This window comes from Oryctolagus cuniculus, chromosome 2, assembly GCF_964237555.1.
Source record: "Oryctolagus cuniculus chromosome 2, mOryCun1.1, whole genome shotgun sequence".
Taxonomy (NCBI): Eukaryota; Metazoa; Chordata; class Mammalia; order Lagomorpha; family Leporidae; genus Oryctolagus; species Oryctolagus cuniculus.
The window spans coordinates 30,297,861-30,318,099 of record NC_091433.1 but is presented as its reverse complement, the minus strand read 5'-3'; the positions used below and the strand labels follow the sequence as shown (position 1 = coordinate 30,318,099).

The window sequence follows — 20,239 nt, the reverse complement described above, 5'->3', positions numbered from 1 at the left end:
TTGCAGAGCGCCCCCTCCACTACAGAGAGAACGTGCTGGAGCAGGTCCTTCGGTGGAGTTCTCTAGCTGAGCCTGGCTCTGCGTGTCTTGTGGTGAAGAGATTCTTAACTGTGGACACAATCGAGCACTGTAGAGGTAGGTGCCAGGGTTCCACAGCACAACCGCAATTGAAAACGCAAGTGGTTAAAGGATAACTATTATGGTACAAGTGGTATTTGAAAATATGAAAATGAGTAGATAAAAGCTGAATCTTCTCGTATAGCATTGTAGAGCAGAACACAAAATATATGAATAGGAGGAAATTTTCCTAAGGTGTAGTGCTAAAATAATAGATAATTTTGATCAACTTGAAAGTTTTGGAAATGAGTGACTTTTTCCAGGTTGGTTTACTATACCTGTGCTTATTTTTTCTAATTTAAAGGTTGATGGTGAATTTTCATTCTGCATTATGTTTCTATTTGAAAGTTTTCTGGGCATTCAAGAAGTAAAAGTTATACAGGCTCTGAGGTTAGCGTATGCTTTAAGTCTCACCTTTTTTTTTTTTTTTTTTTGCAGTTACATTGATAAATAAATCAGTGCAAAATAAATATTTTGCATCCAATTGGAAAAAGACAATGCACACATTAGATTAAATAAGAAGTTAGCTTGCAGAAATGGACCCTATAAAGGAAATCTCTGAGGCTATTTATCAGAAGATATTTCATTTTATAACATCATTCATCAGCCATACAAAATTATCAACTTAAATATTAGCCTACTATACATTTATTGAATGTTGAGTCCTGCCTAACGATACCTTCATATGGGCAGACCTATTGATTTCAAGGACCTTATATATTCCCCACCTCAGTGGGGAATCTATGAACGCTATCCTAGCTCTCAAAGTCAGTTATTCTTTCATTTTATTATTGAGATAAAAGAAAGCAACTACCTTATTACAAAACACTGTCAATATTATGTAGTATGTATGATTCATTCCCATGGTTCCTTTTCTTTTGGAAACTGACATGTTTCCTGACCAGTTTTATCTTCTGGGTGATAATTATTTTTCTTTTTCTTTCTTTCTTTCTTTCTTTTTTTATTTATTTATTTATTTATTTATTTATTTATTTATTTATTTATTTTGACAGGCAAAGTGGACAGTGAGAGAGAGAGACAGAGAGAAAGGTCTTCCTTTGCCGTTGGTTCACCCTCCAATGGCCGCCACTGCTGGCGCACTGCAGCCAGCGCATCCCACTGATCCGAAGCCAGGAGCCAGGTGCTTCTCCTGGTCTCCCATGGGGTGCAGGGCCCAAGCACTTGGGCCATCCTCCACTGCCCTCCCTGGCCATAGCAGAGAGCTGGCCTGGAAGAGGGGCAACTGGGACAGAATCCGGTGCCCTGACCGGGACTAGAACCCAGTGTGCTGGCGCCGCAGGCGGAGGATTATGCTATTGAGCCACGGCGCCGGCCTTTCTTTTTCTAATACTATCCCAGAATATCTCTAGTTGTCCACATTACAAACTGTTTGCAAGTTATGCCTACACCTAATACCTTGGCTCTTATTTGAATACTGGAAGCCTGGTTACATGAATATAAGCGGATGAATAAGATCTTGAAATCTTATTATACAAAGGAATGGCATGCATGTGTGGTGGGCAAGAACAGCATTCTGTGTTGGTAATCTTTGAAGATAAAATTAGCAGTGTACATACTGAGGTGATATAGAATCCTCACATATCAGTATAATCTTTGTTATTTAAGGGCAATTAGAAATTGCACAGTGACAAACTACATCAGATCTACCCACAACCTGTGGTAAGAAGATTGAGTGCTATACTCATGCTTCACTTAAAGCATTGCATCCCCTTGACAGGCTGTGAGTGAGTCCCATTGTAAACACTTCAAGGTCTAGACTAAGCATCCTGCATACAAACTGGAGAACCCAAGCAGAGGAAGAAAGTCTGCGTGTGAAGTGATATTTTCAGAGATTTGCATGAAACATTCTCGGGAGTAAAATGCCATTGAACTTATGCATTACTCTTATTTCCTTCACTTTTCTAAGAAGATGGAAACTTTAAACAAATCCCTGTCCCTGCACTATCCTTACCTCATCAGTATGCGACTTGTTGCTATACCATCTGCAGTTCCTTTTACTAGGAAATTAGGTCTTTTTGCAAGAGAAAAGAATCAGGTTTTAGAGTAATACTATTAGTAAATACATTAGTTAGACCATTTTCTGTTAGCAGGTACCTGTTTTGGATGAAAAATAAATTTACCATGTTTAAAATATTTTAAATGTCTAGCCTATATTTTTATTAATGTTTTCAATTAGAATTTAGTTTATGTTGATTATCAAAGCAAAATAATATGTTTTGTTATAGTTGATTTTAAATTTGGGATTCTCCTTTTTAAATAAACTCTGATCTGTTTCTAAAATCAGTTTCTTAAGTCATGATTTTGACTGCTGGTTGTTTCTTTCAGAAACCTGGAGCTTATTAATTACTTGTATGGAGTATTCTTTGTGATAGATTCTGGGTAGCTTAGCTATTCAGTCTACTTTGTCTCTGTCTTGGCAAGTGATTCCTAAATCAATCACAATGACCACCTACTCCAGAATTATTGCTCCATCCATTACATCCACTCCACCTGAACATTAGGATCTAAAAAGAAAACAATGAAAGTAAATCAAATGTGATTTCTATGTCAATTTGTTAGCAGAAAAAACTGGAGTGATCTCAGAAATAGTTTTTCTTCAAAGCAGAAAAAAATAATGTTAAAGGTTTTTCTTCTTTTATTCTAACCTGGGGGCAGAGTAGAAATCAGTCATTTGAAAACAAGGGTAATTTGTCTCAACAAATTTTTTTCTATAAAGCAAATCACCAATGTGTTAACATTTTGTTCAAATATAATGTTGTTCTAGGACATATTTGTACCTTGTCCCCCCCCCCCATATTTGTTACATAGTTGCCACGAATTTTACTGTTTTTATATCTAGGTATCTACATGTACACACACACATAGGCATGACTTGAGTTTCAGTAATTGTAGGACAATTGTTCTGATTTATGGAACAATTTGACTTTTATTTTTGTTTGATATTATGTTTTCATTACTTTGCTAAATCAAGAATGTTATCACATAAGAAAGATTTGCTGCAGTTTAAAGTTTTTAATTTATTCAGTTTTCTTACTTTATCTGAACCATTTACAATATAGACATCACAACTATAAATAGATTTTAGGATTGTTTCTGCTCACCCACTTAAGGTAATAAGATAATATATTTTTAGAAATATGTAGCAGTAGATGAACTGTCGCCTCTACTTAAAAATCAGTTCTGCGTTTTTCAAAAACGGTCTTTTATTTCTCAGAAACATTTTGTGCCATTGCCATTATTATAATGAGGAGTTAATTAACTTGAAAAGAGATAATAGTTCCCAATTTCTTTTCTGCTCTATGGATTAAAAACTGAGACTTTGAGATAGGAAGAATAAAACTTCATTGGTGTTGCTGTTAGTCACAGCTAATCTTACTACAACATCTTTTGTTACTATCTTTTTATATTTTGTTAAATTTCAGTAGCTATTACAAGTAAAACATCAGCTTCTGTAAGGTTCCATAATAAATAGTTTTTTTCTTGTGAAAGTCTTATTTTAAGCATGGGAATCCTTGAAAACTGTCTCATAGAATTTGAAAGATAAAAATCAAGTCTTAATGATTTATTTCAGAAGAAATACTTTAAAGATATAAAATATTACTGAAATGCATATCCATGTGGATTTCTAAAGTTGGATCTCTGGGTTTCACAGACACTTTTGGATTAAATTTACATTAGATGACAGTAGTTCAAAATGTAACTGCTTCTGACAAATTCATACCTTGAAACCTGAACCATTTGCTCCCAATGGACTTAAGAAAATAAAATAATATTTCAGCAAAAATAGCACAAGTCTTTAAGTTGTGGTCTTCCTGAGATAATTCATTTTCCATTCCACATAAAATCATCTTCAATCCAAAAGTACAGAAAATATTGAAGATAAGACTTAGCTCACTTCGAGTGGAAGTATTTTTCTGGAAACTTATGGTAATCCTTGGTTTTTACTACCCTGTATGGAAATTCTGATATTGTCTAATACTGTTAATTCCATAGCAGGAAAACCAAAGAATTTCTACTCTGTTTCATGCAAGTATGTGCTATAGAAAATTAAAAGATTGGTAAGCCTTATCTTTACCAAAGCCAACACCTATTTAAACAAATGATTATAGACATAGCATGTAGCAAGTGGCTACTCTAGGCCAGGATGTTCATGCAGAGCTTTTGAGCACAGCAAAGGAGTTTTAACTGGATGATCATTGCCATGTCTTCAAACACTGAATGTCCCAATTCAAGGAAATGTAATTCCTTGTTTAGTCCTTGGTGTATTCTGCCATAGCAAGACAGTATCTTACCTTTTACTTTATTCTTTAAAAGTACATGATAAGTACACTTTAAAAATATGAATGAATAAGTAATTGTGAAACAGTAATTACTACAGAATTTCAGAGGACCACTGCCACTCTCTTGTCTAGGTTGTTAGGGAATGCTTTCAAAAGAAGGGAGCATCATTGAACCACTACTGTGAAGGCAGTAGTCCTTGGTTTCTTTGTGTGGGCGCTTCCTGAGGTGATAAGATTATGAGAATTGAAGAGTTTCCGGTTGGAGATGGCATCAGGTAGGTTTCCTGAAATTAGTTTTGGATGTGGTGGGTTTTAGGCATTTGATTTTGCTCAGAGGTATATGTCTAGAAGGTATTGAAGTACCCGTAGCTGTGGAACATATTGTATAGGATATGGTTTTAGCCCTGGATGAATGTGAGATCATGTAATTTTAGTGTTAAGACTGAGAATATCAAGAGTACTAAAATTGCATGAAAATCACTTGAGATTTGTGAGCACTTGGAAAACTCTTCAGTGTTACATAAAAACAGATTGCTGAGAACTGTACCTGAATTTAGTGCTTAAGAAATGTATGCCACTCAGTGGGAGAATCAACAGAACCTGTGGAATCATATTGGGAATTGGTATTCTTTATAGTGATTTTGTTCCTGTTTATTTTTAAGTTTTCTTTTTGCTACACTGGAGAAGAAAGATAATGGTCAATTTTAAAAGTTGAAAGTATACAGGCAGCTCTGTTGCAATAAAACTAAATATGTACATACAAAGAAATATATCACTTATAATAATACATTTTATTTTAGAAGCAGCTTATAATTAATAATGAAAACAGAACAGAAATATAGTTTCTCTCCCAGTAGTTTATTTCATTGCCAGGAAAATGGCAAACAATCTCTGGCACTTTTGTAGTCAGTTCTGTCCCAAGAGTAATTATATTTACAGTATAACTAGTTATCAGTAATTGAAGATAGAAGGCCATCAAGCTGCTAGTTCTATTGACCATTGCATTTTCCATATAAGGAAGAATCTAAGTAGCCTGTAAGTACCACATAGGAACTTAAGGAAAATGGATTGGGAGTGTTGTGCAGGGGAGTGTATCTGACTCACCCTAAGAAATAGATTGTGTTCTTGGAGTGTCATGTGTTCTGATATATCTGTTATCCTTAAGTATTATTTTCTACTAAAAAGTAAGAAAAAGAGCTATTTTCCCTCACGAGAGTTCTATACACAATAATTGTGTATTAGTAAAGTTAAATAGTGTACAGGCAGCGATTACATGCAGTTGGTTTCTACTCAGTTAAATTTTATTAAAATGTATTTGAATGATTGCTATACAATGCGTGAAATGAATTGGTAGTTCTAATTCCTCCAGTTATCAAGAATGTATGTACTAGGGGCTGGTGCTGTGACATGGTAGGCTAAGCCTCTGCCTGTGGTGCTAGCATCCCACATGGGCACCGGTTTGTGTCCCAGCTGCTCCTCTTCCAGTCCAGCTCTCTGCTATGGCCTGGGAAAGCAGTGGAGATGGTCCAAGGGCTTAAGTCCCTGCACCTGCTAGGAGACCCAAGGTAGCTCCAGACTCCTGGCTCTGGATCTGCTCATTTGGAGAGTGAACCAACAGATGAAAGAGCTTTCTCTTTGTCTCTCCCTCTCTCTTTCTGTAATTCTACCTCTCAAATACGTAAATTTTTTTTTCAAAAAAGAATGTATGTATTCTAGACAGTTGATACTGAACAAAGAAAATACACATAATTTTGAATTTGGAAGAATTTCCCAAATGTTAGATTGCAAGTATTACCAGATGACTTGGTCTTGGCATGTTCATGAATTGTCACTCATGAAAGCTGCCCATTTGTGTCCTTTGGCACTTAGAGCATACAGGAAGAGATAGAACAAGGAATTTTTTCCAGATAATATGCAGGCCTGGGAAAACAGTCATTGCCAGCAATAGAAGAGACCGGTACCATGAACTTGTTGCATATTAATTTGTCATTGATCAGATCACATAAAAGAGATCACAATAATTCATTGTGTATTTAATTATGTGCTAGATGCTTGGCTGATCACTTAACCTATTTTATTTCATTTCATCTACCAGGAGTTGTTTATAGTACTTATCACACCTTTGCACAGAGACATTATATAACTCTATCGAGGCAACCTGCTGCAAAGTAAATGAGCAAGCAATTGAATCAAGTTTTCCAAATCCAGCCCATATGTTCAGTGCTAAACCTCTTCCTATTCTGAAATCAAGGGCAAATCAGATATTTAATTTTTTTAAAAAATTCTTATAAACTCAGTTTGTTAGTTCCTAGATACACACACACACACACACACACACACACACTACTCCCACCCCGATAATTTATTTTATTAGATTATATTGGGATTCAAGATCCCTATTTGAGAGTTAGTATTTTTGTATAAGAAATTGAGTATTTCTAGTAGTTTGAAAAACATATTTTTTGAAGATGGTATCAATTTTATTGTTCCAGTTATATTTTTAAGAGCTTTTCTGATTAATAAAATGATAGCTCAGAATAATAGAAATACTAGTTTTATTACCCACAGTGTTAACTCTAAAGAAACTGCCCTGAACTCCAGCCTAGCCCATGACCAAGAATGGGAGAGGATTTTATGCTTTAGTAATGGTAACAGTATGTGGGAATTTGATTAGAATGAAAGGTAATATTTAATAAATGAAATAGTACCTACTAGGATGCACAGTATCTTTTACTGGGGCAGTCAACTACTTTAAGGAATATAGTAAATCTTCAGATTGTTAGACTTGAAAACAAATTAGGAGTTTTCCCAAGTTGCTCACTTAATGACTTTCTTTAGTTCATTGATTATGTGCAATAACTGATGTCTTTTTCAATTAAATGCAGATATTCATTCTCAATCAATTTGATCATTTTTTCTTTAACTTTTTAATTGCGAAGAGGTTTCCTCTGCTCAATAACCTGTATGATGTCATGCCTAGGATTTGTATCATGGACTGCATTGCATGTGACATCAGTTTGTTGAGATAAGAAAGATCCAGTGAATGCTGTATGACTGTAGAACAAAGGAGGATTGCTTATGTGGCAGTAGAATTATTAGTGCTCTAAAGTCAGGAATTTCAAAAATTTGGCATTTAGAAGGATTAATGAGGTATAAAGGAGTCCAGTTATCACAGGTTTCCAGAGAAAGAAGAAGCCTGATTCATAGCAGAGAGACTGAGTTATGAGCAGAATCTTAAAGAATTATAAAGCAGAGCCCCTGCTACAAAGATCTAAATAGGAAGAATTTGATCCATAGCTTAAAAGTACTCATGCTGGGTATGAAACTACGAACTGAAAAACTCAAGTTGAACTCAACCTTAACAAGGTATGGACAGCGAAGTACTGGATAGCTGGTATGAATTTTGTCCTTAATCAGATTCTTGGGGAGCAAGGGAGATTCCTGCTCAGAATGAAATGAAGTGACACTATGAGACTAAAGTACCCCAGAGTTGACAGGCCACACCATACTTGAAGAGGGAAATACTGGAAGCCATTCTGTTCATAGCCTGGATTTTGATGTGTGAAACATCACACAAGATGTCACTCAAAGCATATACCTTAATCTGACACTTAATTGGAGGGTGTATTTCTATTTATATTAGCATTTTGAGAGCAGATAGAAATATAGCTGGGAACGATTTTATAAATTCATTTAAATTCACAGGATTTATCATTGAATTTCATATTTCAAAATTCCTTTTGTTCTTCCATCATCCATAAATATTCTTCTCAAAACTTTCTTTCCAAATCTGTATATTTCAAGATTTAACTAATATACTCACCTACTTACAGTAATTATTGGAAACAGTTTCAGCAAATACATACCTAAAGATAAAAAATATTTTTCTTTAACTTATTTTCTCTTTGACCTATGAATGGTTTACTTAGACCCTGGATATAGACATTTCTTATTGGTAAAAATTGATGTTTGATTAATTTGAATAAAAATATAAATAACAAAGGTATTTCAGAAGGTGTGAGTGGTGCGGCTGGCATTGTACTGAAGTAGGTAAAGCCACCATCCCATATGGGCACCTGTTTGTTTCTAGCTGCTCTATCCAGCAGCTGCTAATGGCCTGGGAAAAGCAGCAGAATATGACCCTAGTGTATGAGCCTCTGCCACCATATGGGAGACCTGGATGAAGCTTTTGGCTTTTGCCTGACTGAACCTGGCTATTGCAGCTACCTGCGGAGTAAACCAGCAGATGGACGATCAATCTCCCTCTCTCTCTCTCTCTCTCTCTCTAACTCTGCCTTTTAAATAAATAATCTTGGAAAAGAAGATGTCAATGGATTTTTGGCTGGCTTGAGCAATATACATTATCTGTACCTTACAATCTGATTATAACTTATTTAGTGCTGTTAAAAATAATGTTTTTAAATCAAAAATATTATAAATGTCTTTCTCCACTTTCCTGTTTAAATCAGCTGAATCATCAAGTCCTCAGTGTATTCTAGGTTGTTAACTATCTTTATACTTACTTACCCTTTTTCTTAACAATGGAACATTCTTAAAACATTTTTGTGGCACTAAATAGTAAGAGATATCTTACCATATAGTAGTGTGTTTTTCAGTACTCATTTCAAAAATCATAACGTACCTACAAAGAACCTATTAGTATGCTGGTATGATGTTTTAAAAATGTCTGTGACCAGAATGTATGTTATGAAAACGATTAGGATTTCTTAATCACTTTTGTTTGTAGTTTGGATCAGTGATATGATAGATCTCAGAAATTTTTGCTTATTTATTCCATTCTCACATTTCAGTTAGAAGGAACAATTTATGTTTTTTAACTTTTGGTTTTATATGCTAAATATAATTGTAAATATTCGTGTATTTGCTCAGTAAGTAGATTGTTTTTCCAGATCAACCAAAGATTGTTAGATGTAACACTCAAGAGTTTTTATAAAATCTTTCAGGTTATTTAGTGAATTTTTTACTTGGAACCTTCAAGACTTTGTCACCTAAATAGTAGGCAATTCCTCAAGGTCCTAGTCCCCCTAGACTGCTCAGTCTGACATCTTTTGTGAATGTTATCCAGTGAAGGGGCCACCGCGGTGCTGCTGCACAGGTGCTAGGACTCCTGTTTCACAGGAGGTGCAGACGTTGACCTCACGATGACCCTGTCACAACCACTTGGCTTGAGGTTTTTCGTTTCTTTCCACTATTCTTCAGTTTAAAAGTAGGCAGGTGTATATTTATCTAGATGTTGGAGGAAAGTTTTTGATTGATACAATAATAAGTTTATACATGATAAATACAAATTTAGTGTTCTCAACAAAAAGTGTGTTTAATGGAGTTGAAATTATTTTAAGAGTTTCACACTGACATTACACAAGCAATATAGTTATTATTGAATGTTCTAACAGCAATTTTGCCTTTCGTACTCTTAACTGTTTATTTATAGGACCTTCTTTATTCCTTTAAGAATTCTTCCATTCTTAAATTAAAATTTCTGAAGATGTTTCCCTTCTCTTATATGTATTACATTATTTATACTGGTGCTATGCAAAAGAAACACAATGCAAATTATTTCAAATTGTCTGATAGCTACATTTTAAGACACTGGTATCATTAATTTGACTAGTTTGTATTTAACCTCATATATCCAAAGTACATCATTTCAATATGTGATAGGCATTTAAAATTTTAGTATTTTCTTTTTCTTTTGCAACATGTCTTCAGTATCTGATAGGTAAAGGTTACCACACATCTCAATTCAGACTAACCACATTTCACGTGCTCACTAGACCATGGCTAATTGGACAGCACTGGCAGGTCTTTGTATGGTAAATAATAATTCTCCTGACAAAAAATTGTTCTCGGCAGTTCACCTCAGCTGCTTAGTAGCAGAAAACAAGTTCCTACTTTTTATTATCAAGGCTGAAAATATGCTAATGGTTCTTTGTAGTATTCCAAATATGTGAACATATACCCAACTTAACAAAAATAATGCTGTACTTTGCAGAGAGGCGTGCCCTGGAAAGTATCAAAGAAGGAGTCTTAAAAATCAAAGAAGAACCATCTAAGATACTGTCTGGAAATAAGTTTCAAGACCGGTATTTTGTTTTACGAGATGGGTGTCTCTTTATTTACAAAGACTCAAAGGTATTTGTATAAGTAGAATTTGAATGTGTACATGTTTTTGCTTGTATTGTATTCTTATTTTATACCACTCTGTGTGATATCTGCTAGAAGGAACTGCCTGAAGTAAATGAAATTTGTGTAAGATGGTGATTTATTTGGGAGTCTGAGATACAATGTTAATGTGCCAGTAGTACAGTGAGTAACTATATGGTCTAATTAACTTTCATTTTATAGGACAGAGGATGACTTGAGCCTTTAAGACCAATATGCATTACCTAAACTAACATCTAAATCAGTATTTTAGCAATAAAATTAGGAACAAATGTATCATACCCTAAAGCAAAAGACTTGAATTTGATTAATGGTATTAATAAAAAGTTGAATAAAAAGGCAAAGTAAAAATGAGACTATTTTTATATGTTTGAATGAGTTGACTCATGTAACACTTTTAATTGAATGTAACTGATTTATTCCATATAATTTTGAATTCCTTACAAACTTTTATTAGAGAAACTTTAATAAACTTCAGGTAAAAAGCAGATGTAGATAAATTATGTAGTTTTAAGCATATTGAACATAGCATAGAAAATCTCATTTCTGCAAACATTCAGTTGTGTGAATAAGTAACTTAACCTCTCAACCTCAATTTCTGAATCTGTAATATGATGATGATAGCGTGAGTCACAGGTGCCAGATTGTTGAAATGCTTAAACAAGAGTATATGTGATTTTTTATAAATGTGCAACATTTGTCAATCTGTGTAGTAATAATAGCAGGCTCAACAGAAGATTTAACTAAGAATGTGAATAGGCAAATCCCAAAATGAAGAAAATATATATGTTTATAGTACAAATGAAAGCACTTCAAAAACATGAAGTTTATTTTGGTACAAAGAAAATTTGAAATCTTGCATATGATAAATCATCAATAAGTTCATGAAAATTGCATAATACAAAGAAACCATGGATTTCAAAAATTTTGTGCCAAAATAAACATCTTTTAATTCTATTTTCCATGAACATTTTGACTCAGATTCAGAAGATAAATATTTCTTCCAAATCAACAACAAGAAAGGCAACCAAATAAAAATTTGTGCAAAGGGTTGAACAGAATACATAAGGGAAGGTGTAGAAATGGTCACTAAGCCATTGAACAAAGGCCAATAAACCATTGAACAAAAAGTGATCAATATTGTGTCATTGGAGAAAGTAAAACTATGAGACACTATTTAACACCTACTGGTTTCACTAGAATCTTAAGAATGAACACTCATTATTAATAAAGATATAGAATAATTACAATCATAAAATATTGATGGAAGGGTAAAATCACACAATTAACTGTGTAGAGTTTGGTAGTTTTAAAAACAAAGTTATTTGTATATCTTCCATATGATCTAGAACTTCTGCTAAATATTATGTTCATAAACACACTGAACAATATTTTATTAAATATTTTTTTAACTTTTATTTAGTAAATGTAAATTTCCAAAGTTTATGGATTACTTTGGCTTTCCCCCCCATAACTGCCCTCCACTCTCACCCCTCCCATCTCCTGCTCCCTCTCCCATTCCATTCACATCAAGATTCATTTTCGATTATCTTTATATACAGAAGATCAATTTAGTATATATTAAGTAAAGATTTTATCAGTTTGTACCCACACAGAAACACAAAGTGTAAAATACTGTTTCAGTACTAGTTACAGCATTACTTCACATTGGACAACACGTTAAGGACAGATCCCACATGAGAAGTAAATACACACTGACTCCTGTTGTTGACTTAACAGTTTGACACTCTTGTTTATGGCGTCAGTAATCTCCCTAGGCTCTAGTCATGAGTTGCCAAGGCTATGGAAGCCTTTTTAGTTCGCCGACTTCGATCTTATTCAGACAGGGTCATAATCAAAGTGGAAGTTCTCTCCTCCCTTCAGAGAAAGGTACCTCTTTCTTTGCTGGCCCTGTTCTTTCCACTGGGATCTCACTCGCAGAGATCTTTCATTTAGGTCTTCTTTTTTTTTTTTTAATTAAATATTTTACATAGAACTAGAAGACAACAAACAGTTTGAAGCCTCCAATACAAAGAAATGAGAAATGTTTAAGTAGAAGTAAATGCTACTTACCCTTGAATACTCATTACATATTGTATGTGTATAATGGAATTGTCTCCCTCTGTCCCATAAGCACACATAATTCCTGGTGTCAGTTAAAAACTTTTAATGTGCTAAGCAGCTTTATTCATACAAGCTAAAGCTTGGACATATCCCAGACGTCCAGCCAAAAGAGAATGGTGTATTTATGCTGTGGAATCTCCTCAGCAATAAAAATGAATGAATAACTGGGCTTGCAGCAACATTGGTGAATTTTTAAAATTTTATTAAACAAAGTGGCTTGATATAAAATAGCACTATATGAGTCTATTCATAAGTCTGAGAACAGGCAAAATCATTATAATGATGATAGAAGTCAGAATATATCTGAATTGGGGAGAAAGATTACTGTGGAACTTCTAGAAAGAAGGATCAACAGAGAACTTTCTAGATGGAAATGTTCTCTATCTTGTTTGGGGTCGTGGTCATGTGGTTGTATACTGTACAGTTACATCTGTATATTAAGACTGAAGTAGTATAGAGGTGTTTGGTTGGAATGTAGCAAGGCAGTCAGCAAGACCTGGAGAACCCTTCTTTTGATGTTGAATTGAACAATTCACTTGAGTAAAAATTGCTTACAGACCTTAAGTATCATTTTATGTTGTTCTGGCATGGAGATGTACACAGAAATACCAGATTAGAACATCTTTGTAGATGTTATGAGGAAAGAATAGCTGGACAGATTTCCAAAGCTGCAGCTCCAAGTTTTTGTGTGATCTGTTGACCTCTCCAACAGTTTAACCACTCTCCATGTAAATTCCATCAGCAGGGAAGCCTCCATGTGATGCAAATGAATTTGGGTTGTATTTCCATTTTGTATGTGCATTCCACTGTTTTATTCCTTGGAGGACAATGGGATGGCCAGGCAGAAGGATACCCTTCTGCTCCTATCCTGAATTTAGAGAGATGAATTCTATGCTGTACTTGAGCTCCCACTTCATTATCCACTGGACAGACACAGAAGGGAATGAGCCTGGATGTCAAGTGTGTGTTATTATTTGTTCCAATTCTTCAGTTTTATCAGGAGAGGAATAGCCGAGTTTATACAAATAAGTCATGTGATTATTTGTGGTTCTGTGAATGAACCACATCAAGTGTTAAGGTTCATGAACTTTAGATTTGCATTTGGGAAAGTAAAGGCTTGATTTCTCAGCTGACTCTTCGGAACTGCATCGAATTTAACTTTGTTTGGTATTCTGCAATGGGCCATACGCATTCTGCAACCTGATTTCCTGAATCAATGCCTTTCCATCTCTCTTGCAGTATTTAAAAATCAACCTGAACTTTTTAGTACCATCAAGAAACTAACAACTTCCATTGTGTCGCAGCAGAAGATTGCTAGGAACAAGTAGTAGTGACAGCTGTAGCTAACATTCCAGGGGTTACAGTGTGTGAAATAGAATTCTCTTTATTTTGCTTGGATTATGCCATTTTATCATTCCAACTCCAAGAAATTTGTACTATTACTCTTCCTACTTTACACATGAAGAAATAGAACAACACAAATATTACGTAACTTGTAAAAACTCACATAATGAGTAAGTGATGGAATCAGAATTCCCAAGTGTCAGATGTGAAAGGCCTTACCCAAGAACATACTAAAGAAGCTTAATAAGCTCACATTATATTGTTTGTTTTGATAACAGTATTTTATTTAGGGAAGATAAATTTGTTTCATTGAAATTGTCTCAATCATTTTCAAATGTGGATATATCTAAAATTTATGATTTTTTAAATTATGTTTTTTCCTTTTTGCTAAAGTAAACTTTAATATTTGTCAGAAGGAAGCTTGCTAACAGAGAAGTGGCTCTTACAGATGTATTGTTTTTATGACATGAGGGATCTCACATCTCTTGACAGAATATATTTTAAGAATTTAGGCCGGCACCGCAGCTCAATAGGCTAATCCTCCGCCTGTGGCGCCGGCACACTGGGTTCTAGTCCCAGTTGGGGCGCCAGATTCTGTCCCAGTTGCCCCTCTTCCAGTCCAGCTCTCTGCTGTGGCCCGGGAGTGCAGTGGAGGATGGCCCAAGTGCTTGGGCCCTGCACCCCATGGGAGACCAGGAGAAGCACCTGGCTCCTGCCTTTGGATCAGCGTGGTGCGCTGCCCGCAGCGCGCTGGCCGCAGTGGCCACTGGAGGGTGAACCAACGGTAAAGGAAGACCTTTCTCTCTGTCTCTCTCTCTCTCTCTCTCTCTCTCACACTGTCCACTCTGCCTGTTAAAAAAAAAAAAAAAAAAATTTGTAGCATTTTGAAAGAATCATCCAACTCAATATAAAATAATTCATATTCATTAATAAGCAGTGATAAGCTCTAGAGTTTGTCTGAGACTGTGTTCTTTAAGGACACTGAACAGTTTTAAAACATCACAGTGGCCAAAGAGTATGGATTTCTAATCTGAATATTAAGTGTATAACAGCTTTATTTGCACATCTGTCAGAATAAATTAATGCAAATAATATTTTATAACAGATGAGAGATCATATTTTTCCTTTTTTTTTTTTTTTTTTTTTTGACAGGCAGAGTGGACAGTGAGAGAGAGAGACAGAGAGAAAGGTCTTCCTTTGCCGTTGGGTCACCCTCCAATGGCCGCCGTGGCCAGCGCGCTATGGCCGGCGCACCATGCTGATCCGAAGCCAGGAGCCGGGTACTTCTCCTGGTCTCCCATGGGGTGCAGGGCCCAAGCACTTGGGCCATCCTCCACTGCACTCCCTGGCCACAGCAGAGAGCTGGCCTGGAAGAGGGGCTACCGGGACAGAATCCAGTGCCCCAACTGGGGCTAGAACCCGGTGTGCTGGCGCCGCAAGGTGGAGGATTAGCCTAGTGAGCCGTGGCGCCGGCCCATATTTTTTCCTTTAAACTAAAATAGCTATTATTTTTTAACATACAGTTTTAATTTCCTGGATACTACTTCATGTTGCTGATCTCACCCTGTTATCATTGATGCTAAAGTCATTGTCAATGTTAATTTGTAAAGTGGTTTTATAGTAAATAACAGTAAAATCCTCCAACCTAGTTAAGTAAAGATTTGACTCTGGTTTGGACATTTGCCAGGGTTATATGTGTGTTTGTATGTATTTGGGAAATGAGAAAGGAGTAGAACTCACAAATTGCAGAGTGTATTTAAAGAGACTTTGTGTTAATTAGAGATAATTTATGAATGCTCATTAACAACAAATTAGAGTAATACACAGGGGAAGATATATTTTGTTTTGTAAGTTTTCCCTACATGGAAAATGTTAATTAAAATGTTTTCAGACTTGATTTACATAAAAGGTAAGAGGTTTCAAAGAATATTAACATTACTCTATTAATGATGTGAGAAAAGCAAATGAGTTTGGGGGATGACATTAAAATTGCATGTATTAGTAAGAAAACTTTTTCTAGCTACAGGAGTAATTTTTAAGCAACTCATCAATTATCTTAGTTTAATTTTTTACTTTGAAATACAGTAGCTGAGGCTGGCACCATTGCTTACTTGCCTGCAGAACCAGCACCCATATGGGCGCCAAGTTCTAGTCCTGGTTGCTCCTCTTCCAGTCCAGCTCTCTGCTGTGGCCCAGGAGGGCAGTTGGAGGATGACCCAAGTGCTTGGCCCCTGCACCCGCATGGGAGACCAGGAGGAAGCACCTGGCTTGTGGCTTCAGATCGGCGCAGTGCACCGGCCACATCGTGCTGGCCGTAGCGGCCACTTGGGGGGATGAACCAATGGAATGAAGATCTTTCTCTCTGTCTCTCTCTCTCTCTCACTGTCTAACTCTACCTCTCAAAAAAAAAAAAAAAGTAGCTGAAGCAGTACATCACAGGCATCTTAACACTTTAGTATATTGAGCTTTTTAGAGAAATTCTCAAGTAATTGCATATATCAAGAGATGATTGTATTGAGCCAACAGTGAAGTTGTCTTGCCAAACAAGATTTTCTTTTACATAACTTCCCATTAGGGTCCTTATAGTTCCTGTTTAGGCATATGCAGTTTGAAGATTGAAACAGAAAAGGCATTTCTATCCACAATTGCTGATCTCCTCCCAAATTATCTCATTTGTATTCCTTTGTACAGAATATGGTATAACGTAATGAGCTATGTGCCAGGAGAAGATTTGGGGGAATTTCTTTTATTGCTTGAAACTCTCAGTCTACTATCCGAATTTCTTCAAAGTATATCCAGTCCATGGTCTATCAATACCCTGTAGCTATAAAGACTATACCCCAAGCATAGTATTTCTCATTCCAAGATATGAAGGCTTCATCTTCCTCCTAATGCTGAAATTGCTGCTGCTTTACCCTGCTGCCTCAGTTGCAACTGTATCTGGGGGAATAGTTGTTTGAACTCTTGGAGAAGACATGATCTGTTTTAACCTCTGACCAAAATGCCTAGGAGTCACCTCTGCTGCTTACATTACTAATAGCTAACTTTCCTCCCCTTGAATATATCCTATGGTATGGTATTTGCTGTTATACTAAGCTACCTCATTTTTCTGTAATGGGAAGGACAAATTATTAAAATGTTCTTCCTTAAAAACTTAGGAAATAGACCAAACAATCAATGTGCAAAAATCAATTCTCAGTTGGAAATAAAAGTAAAAATGCTGAAACTTATAACAAATGGCTTTATTTTTTAAGATGTATTTATTTATTTGAAAGGCAGAGTTACAGAGTCAGAGAGAGAGACAGAGAGAAGGAGAGTGACAGAGAGAGAGAGAAGTCTTCCATTCGCTGGTTCACTCCCTAAATGGCTACAATAGTCTGAGCTGGGCTGGAGCTTCTTCTGGGTCCATTTGGATTTGGGCCATATTCTACTGATTTCCCAGGCCGTGGCAGAGAGCTGGATTGGAAGTGGAGCAGTCAGGACTCAAACCAGTTCCCATAGGGATACTAGCACTACAGAGAGCGGCTTTACCTGCTATGCCACAGTACCAGCCCAAGGAGATGGCCTTAATAAGAAGTAAAAAATCAGTTTAAGAAAATTACAAAATTCACTGACAGAAGTTAATGGATGTTTAGTCTACTAATGATGATATATAGCTTATTTTTAGTTTCTGAAAGGAAAATATTTTTAGAATTTGGCAAAATGATTAGATAATAGACCTCAAAGTTTAAATAGATAAAAATAACTTGCAAACACTTTTGGGGTAAAAAATAAAGTAGTTGTGAAATATCTTCCCAACAAATTATTATTGTTAAATAAAGCTAAGATAACTTAATATAATCCTTGTAAAAAAAAATGAACAGAACCAACAAACATCTCCACAAATGCCAAACAACAAACACACCAATTCAAGAAACAAGAATAAGGAAGACAATAGATGCCCCCAAAAGAACACAACACTTCAATACTAGATTGTGAAGATGATGAGATCAAAGAAATGGAATTAAAAAATTGATCATAAGATTGCATAGAAGTAATCAGAAGCAAATTAAGGAACTACGGAAATCTGTACAGGATATGAAATAAAATTTCTCCCATGAAATTTGAGATCTAAAGAGAAATCAAAGTGAAATGAAAAATTCAATAGAACAGATAAAAAATGCAATGGAGAGCTTTAACAACAGAATCAGTAAAGCAGAAGAAAGAATATCAGACTTAGAAGACAAAGCACAGGAAATTATACAGTTGAACCAAAGACAAGAAGAGGAAATTAGAAAACTAAAAAACACTGCTGGAGATCTACAGGATACTATAAAATGACCTAACATATGGATTCTGGGATTTCCTGAAGGTGTGGAAAGAGTAGTGATTAGAAGGCCTTTTTAGTGAAATAATAACAGAAAACTTCCCTAATTTGGAGAAAGAAAAGGTTGTCCAAGAACAGGAAACACACAGAACTCCTAATAGACATGACCAGAAAAGATCTTCACCATGACACACTGTAATCAAACTTAGCAAAGTAAAGCTAAAACAGTCTTAAACAACAAGTACAAAGCCAGAGGCATCACAATACCAGATTTCAAGACATACCACAGGGCAGTTATAATCAAAACAGCCTGGTAATTGTACAAAAATAGATGAATAGACCAATGGAGCAGAATAGAAACACTAGGAATCGACCCAAACATTTACAACCAACTATATTTGACCAAGGAAAAACCAATCCCTGGAGCAACGATAATCTCTTTAACAAATGGTGCTGGGAAAACTGGATTTCCACATGCAGAAGTATGAAGCAAGACCCCTACCTTACATCTGACACAAAAATCCACTCAAAATGGATTAAAGCCGGCGCCACGGCTCAATAGGCTAATCCTCTGCCTAGCGGCGCTGGCACACCGGGTTCTAGTCCTGGTCGGGGCACAAGATTCTGTCCCGGTTGCCCCTCTTCCAGGCCAGCTCTCTGCTGATGGCCCAAGTGCTTGGGCCGTGCACCCCATGGGAGACCAGGAGAAACACCTGGCTCCTGGCTTCGGATCAGCATGGTGCGCTGGCCGCGGCAGCCATTGGAGGGTGAACCAATGGCAAAAGGAAGACCTTTCTCTCTGTCTCTCTCTCTCACTGTCCACTCTGCCTGTAAAAAAAAAAAAAAAAAAAAAAGGATTAAAGATCTACATTTACAACTCAATACCCTTAAATTATTAGCATTGGGGAAACTCTACAAGACATTGCCACAGGCAAAAAGTTCTTGGAAATGCCCCCAGAGGCACAGGCAATCAAAGCCAAATTTAACAATGGCATTACTTCAAACTGAGAAGTTTCTGTATGACAAAAGATACAGTAAGGAAAGTGAAGGGGCAACTGACATAATGGGAGAAATTATTTGCAAACTATGCAACTGATAAAGGATTAATAACCAGAATCTACAAAGAGATCAAGAAACTGCACAGCAACAAAAGAAACAACCAAGTTAAGAGATGGTCCAAGGACTTAAACACATTTTTCAGAAGAGGAAATCCAAATAGCCAGTAGACACATGAAAAAATGTTCAGGATCAGCAGCTTTCAGGAAAATGCAAATTAAAAACACAAATTTTAACCTCCCCCAGTTAGAATGGATTTCATTAGAAATCAACAAACAACAAATGCTAGTGAGGTTCTGGAGAAAATGGTATTCTAACCCACTATTGGTGGAAATATAAACTGGTAAAACCACTACGGAAGGCAGCATTGAGATACCTCAAAAATATGAATGTAGACCTACCATATGACCCAGCCATCCCACTCCTGGGAATTTACCCAAGGGAAATAAAATCAATAAACATAAGAGCTATCTGCACCTCCAAGTTTATTGCAGCTCAGTTCACAATAGCTAAGACATGGAATCAACCTAAATGCCCATCTGCCAAAGACTGGATAAAGAAATTATGAGATATTACACTATGTAATACTATAGAGCGGTAAAAAAAAATGAAATCCAGTCATTTGTAACAAAATGGAAGGATCTGGAAAACATCATACTTAGTGAAATAAGCCAGTCCCCAAGAGTCAAATACCATATGTTCCCCCTGATCTGTGAGAACTAATAGAGCACCTAAAATGAAATCTGTAGATGTAAAATTGACACTTTGAGAAGGATGACTTGACTGCCCTTGTCTTAACTGTTGAGAA

General features: G+C 36.0%; 1 protein-coding gene across 9 annotated transcripts in view; it reads left to right on the top strand.

Annotated features, from left to right (window-relative positions):
- Positions 1-20,239, top strand: part of ARAP2 (ArfGAP with RhoGAP domain, ankyrin repeat and PH domain 2) — a 209,540-nt gene that overhangs the window by 170,196 nt on the left and 19,105 nt on the right. For all 9 annotated transcript variants that reach the window (XM_070069627.1, XM_070069629.1, XM_070069624.1 and 6 more), the window contains 2 exons: positions 7-135; positions 10,432-10,571. In XM_070069627.1, coding sequence (XP_069925728.1) covers positions 7-135; positions 10,432-10,571 — 269 coding nt within the window. The remainder of the gene's footprint in view (positions 1-6; positions 136-10,431; positions 10,572-20,239) is intronic.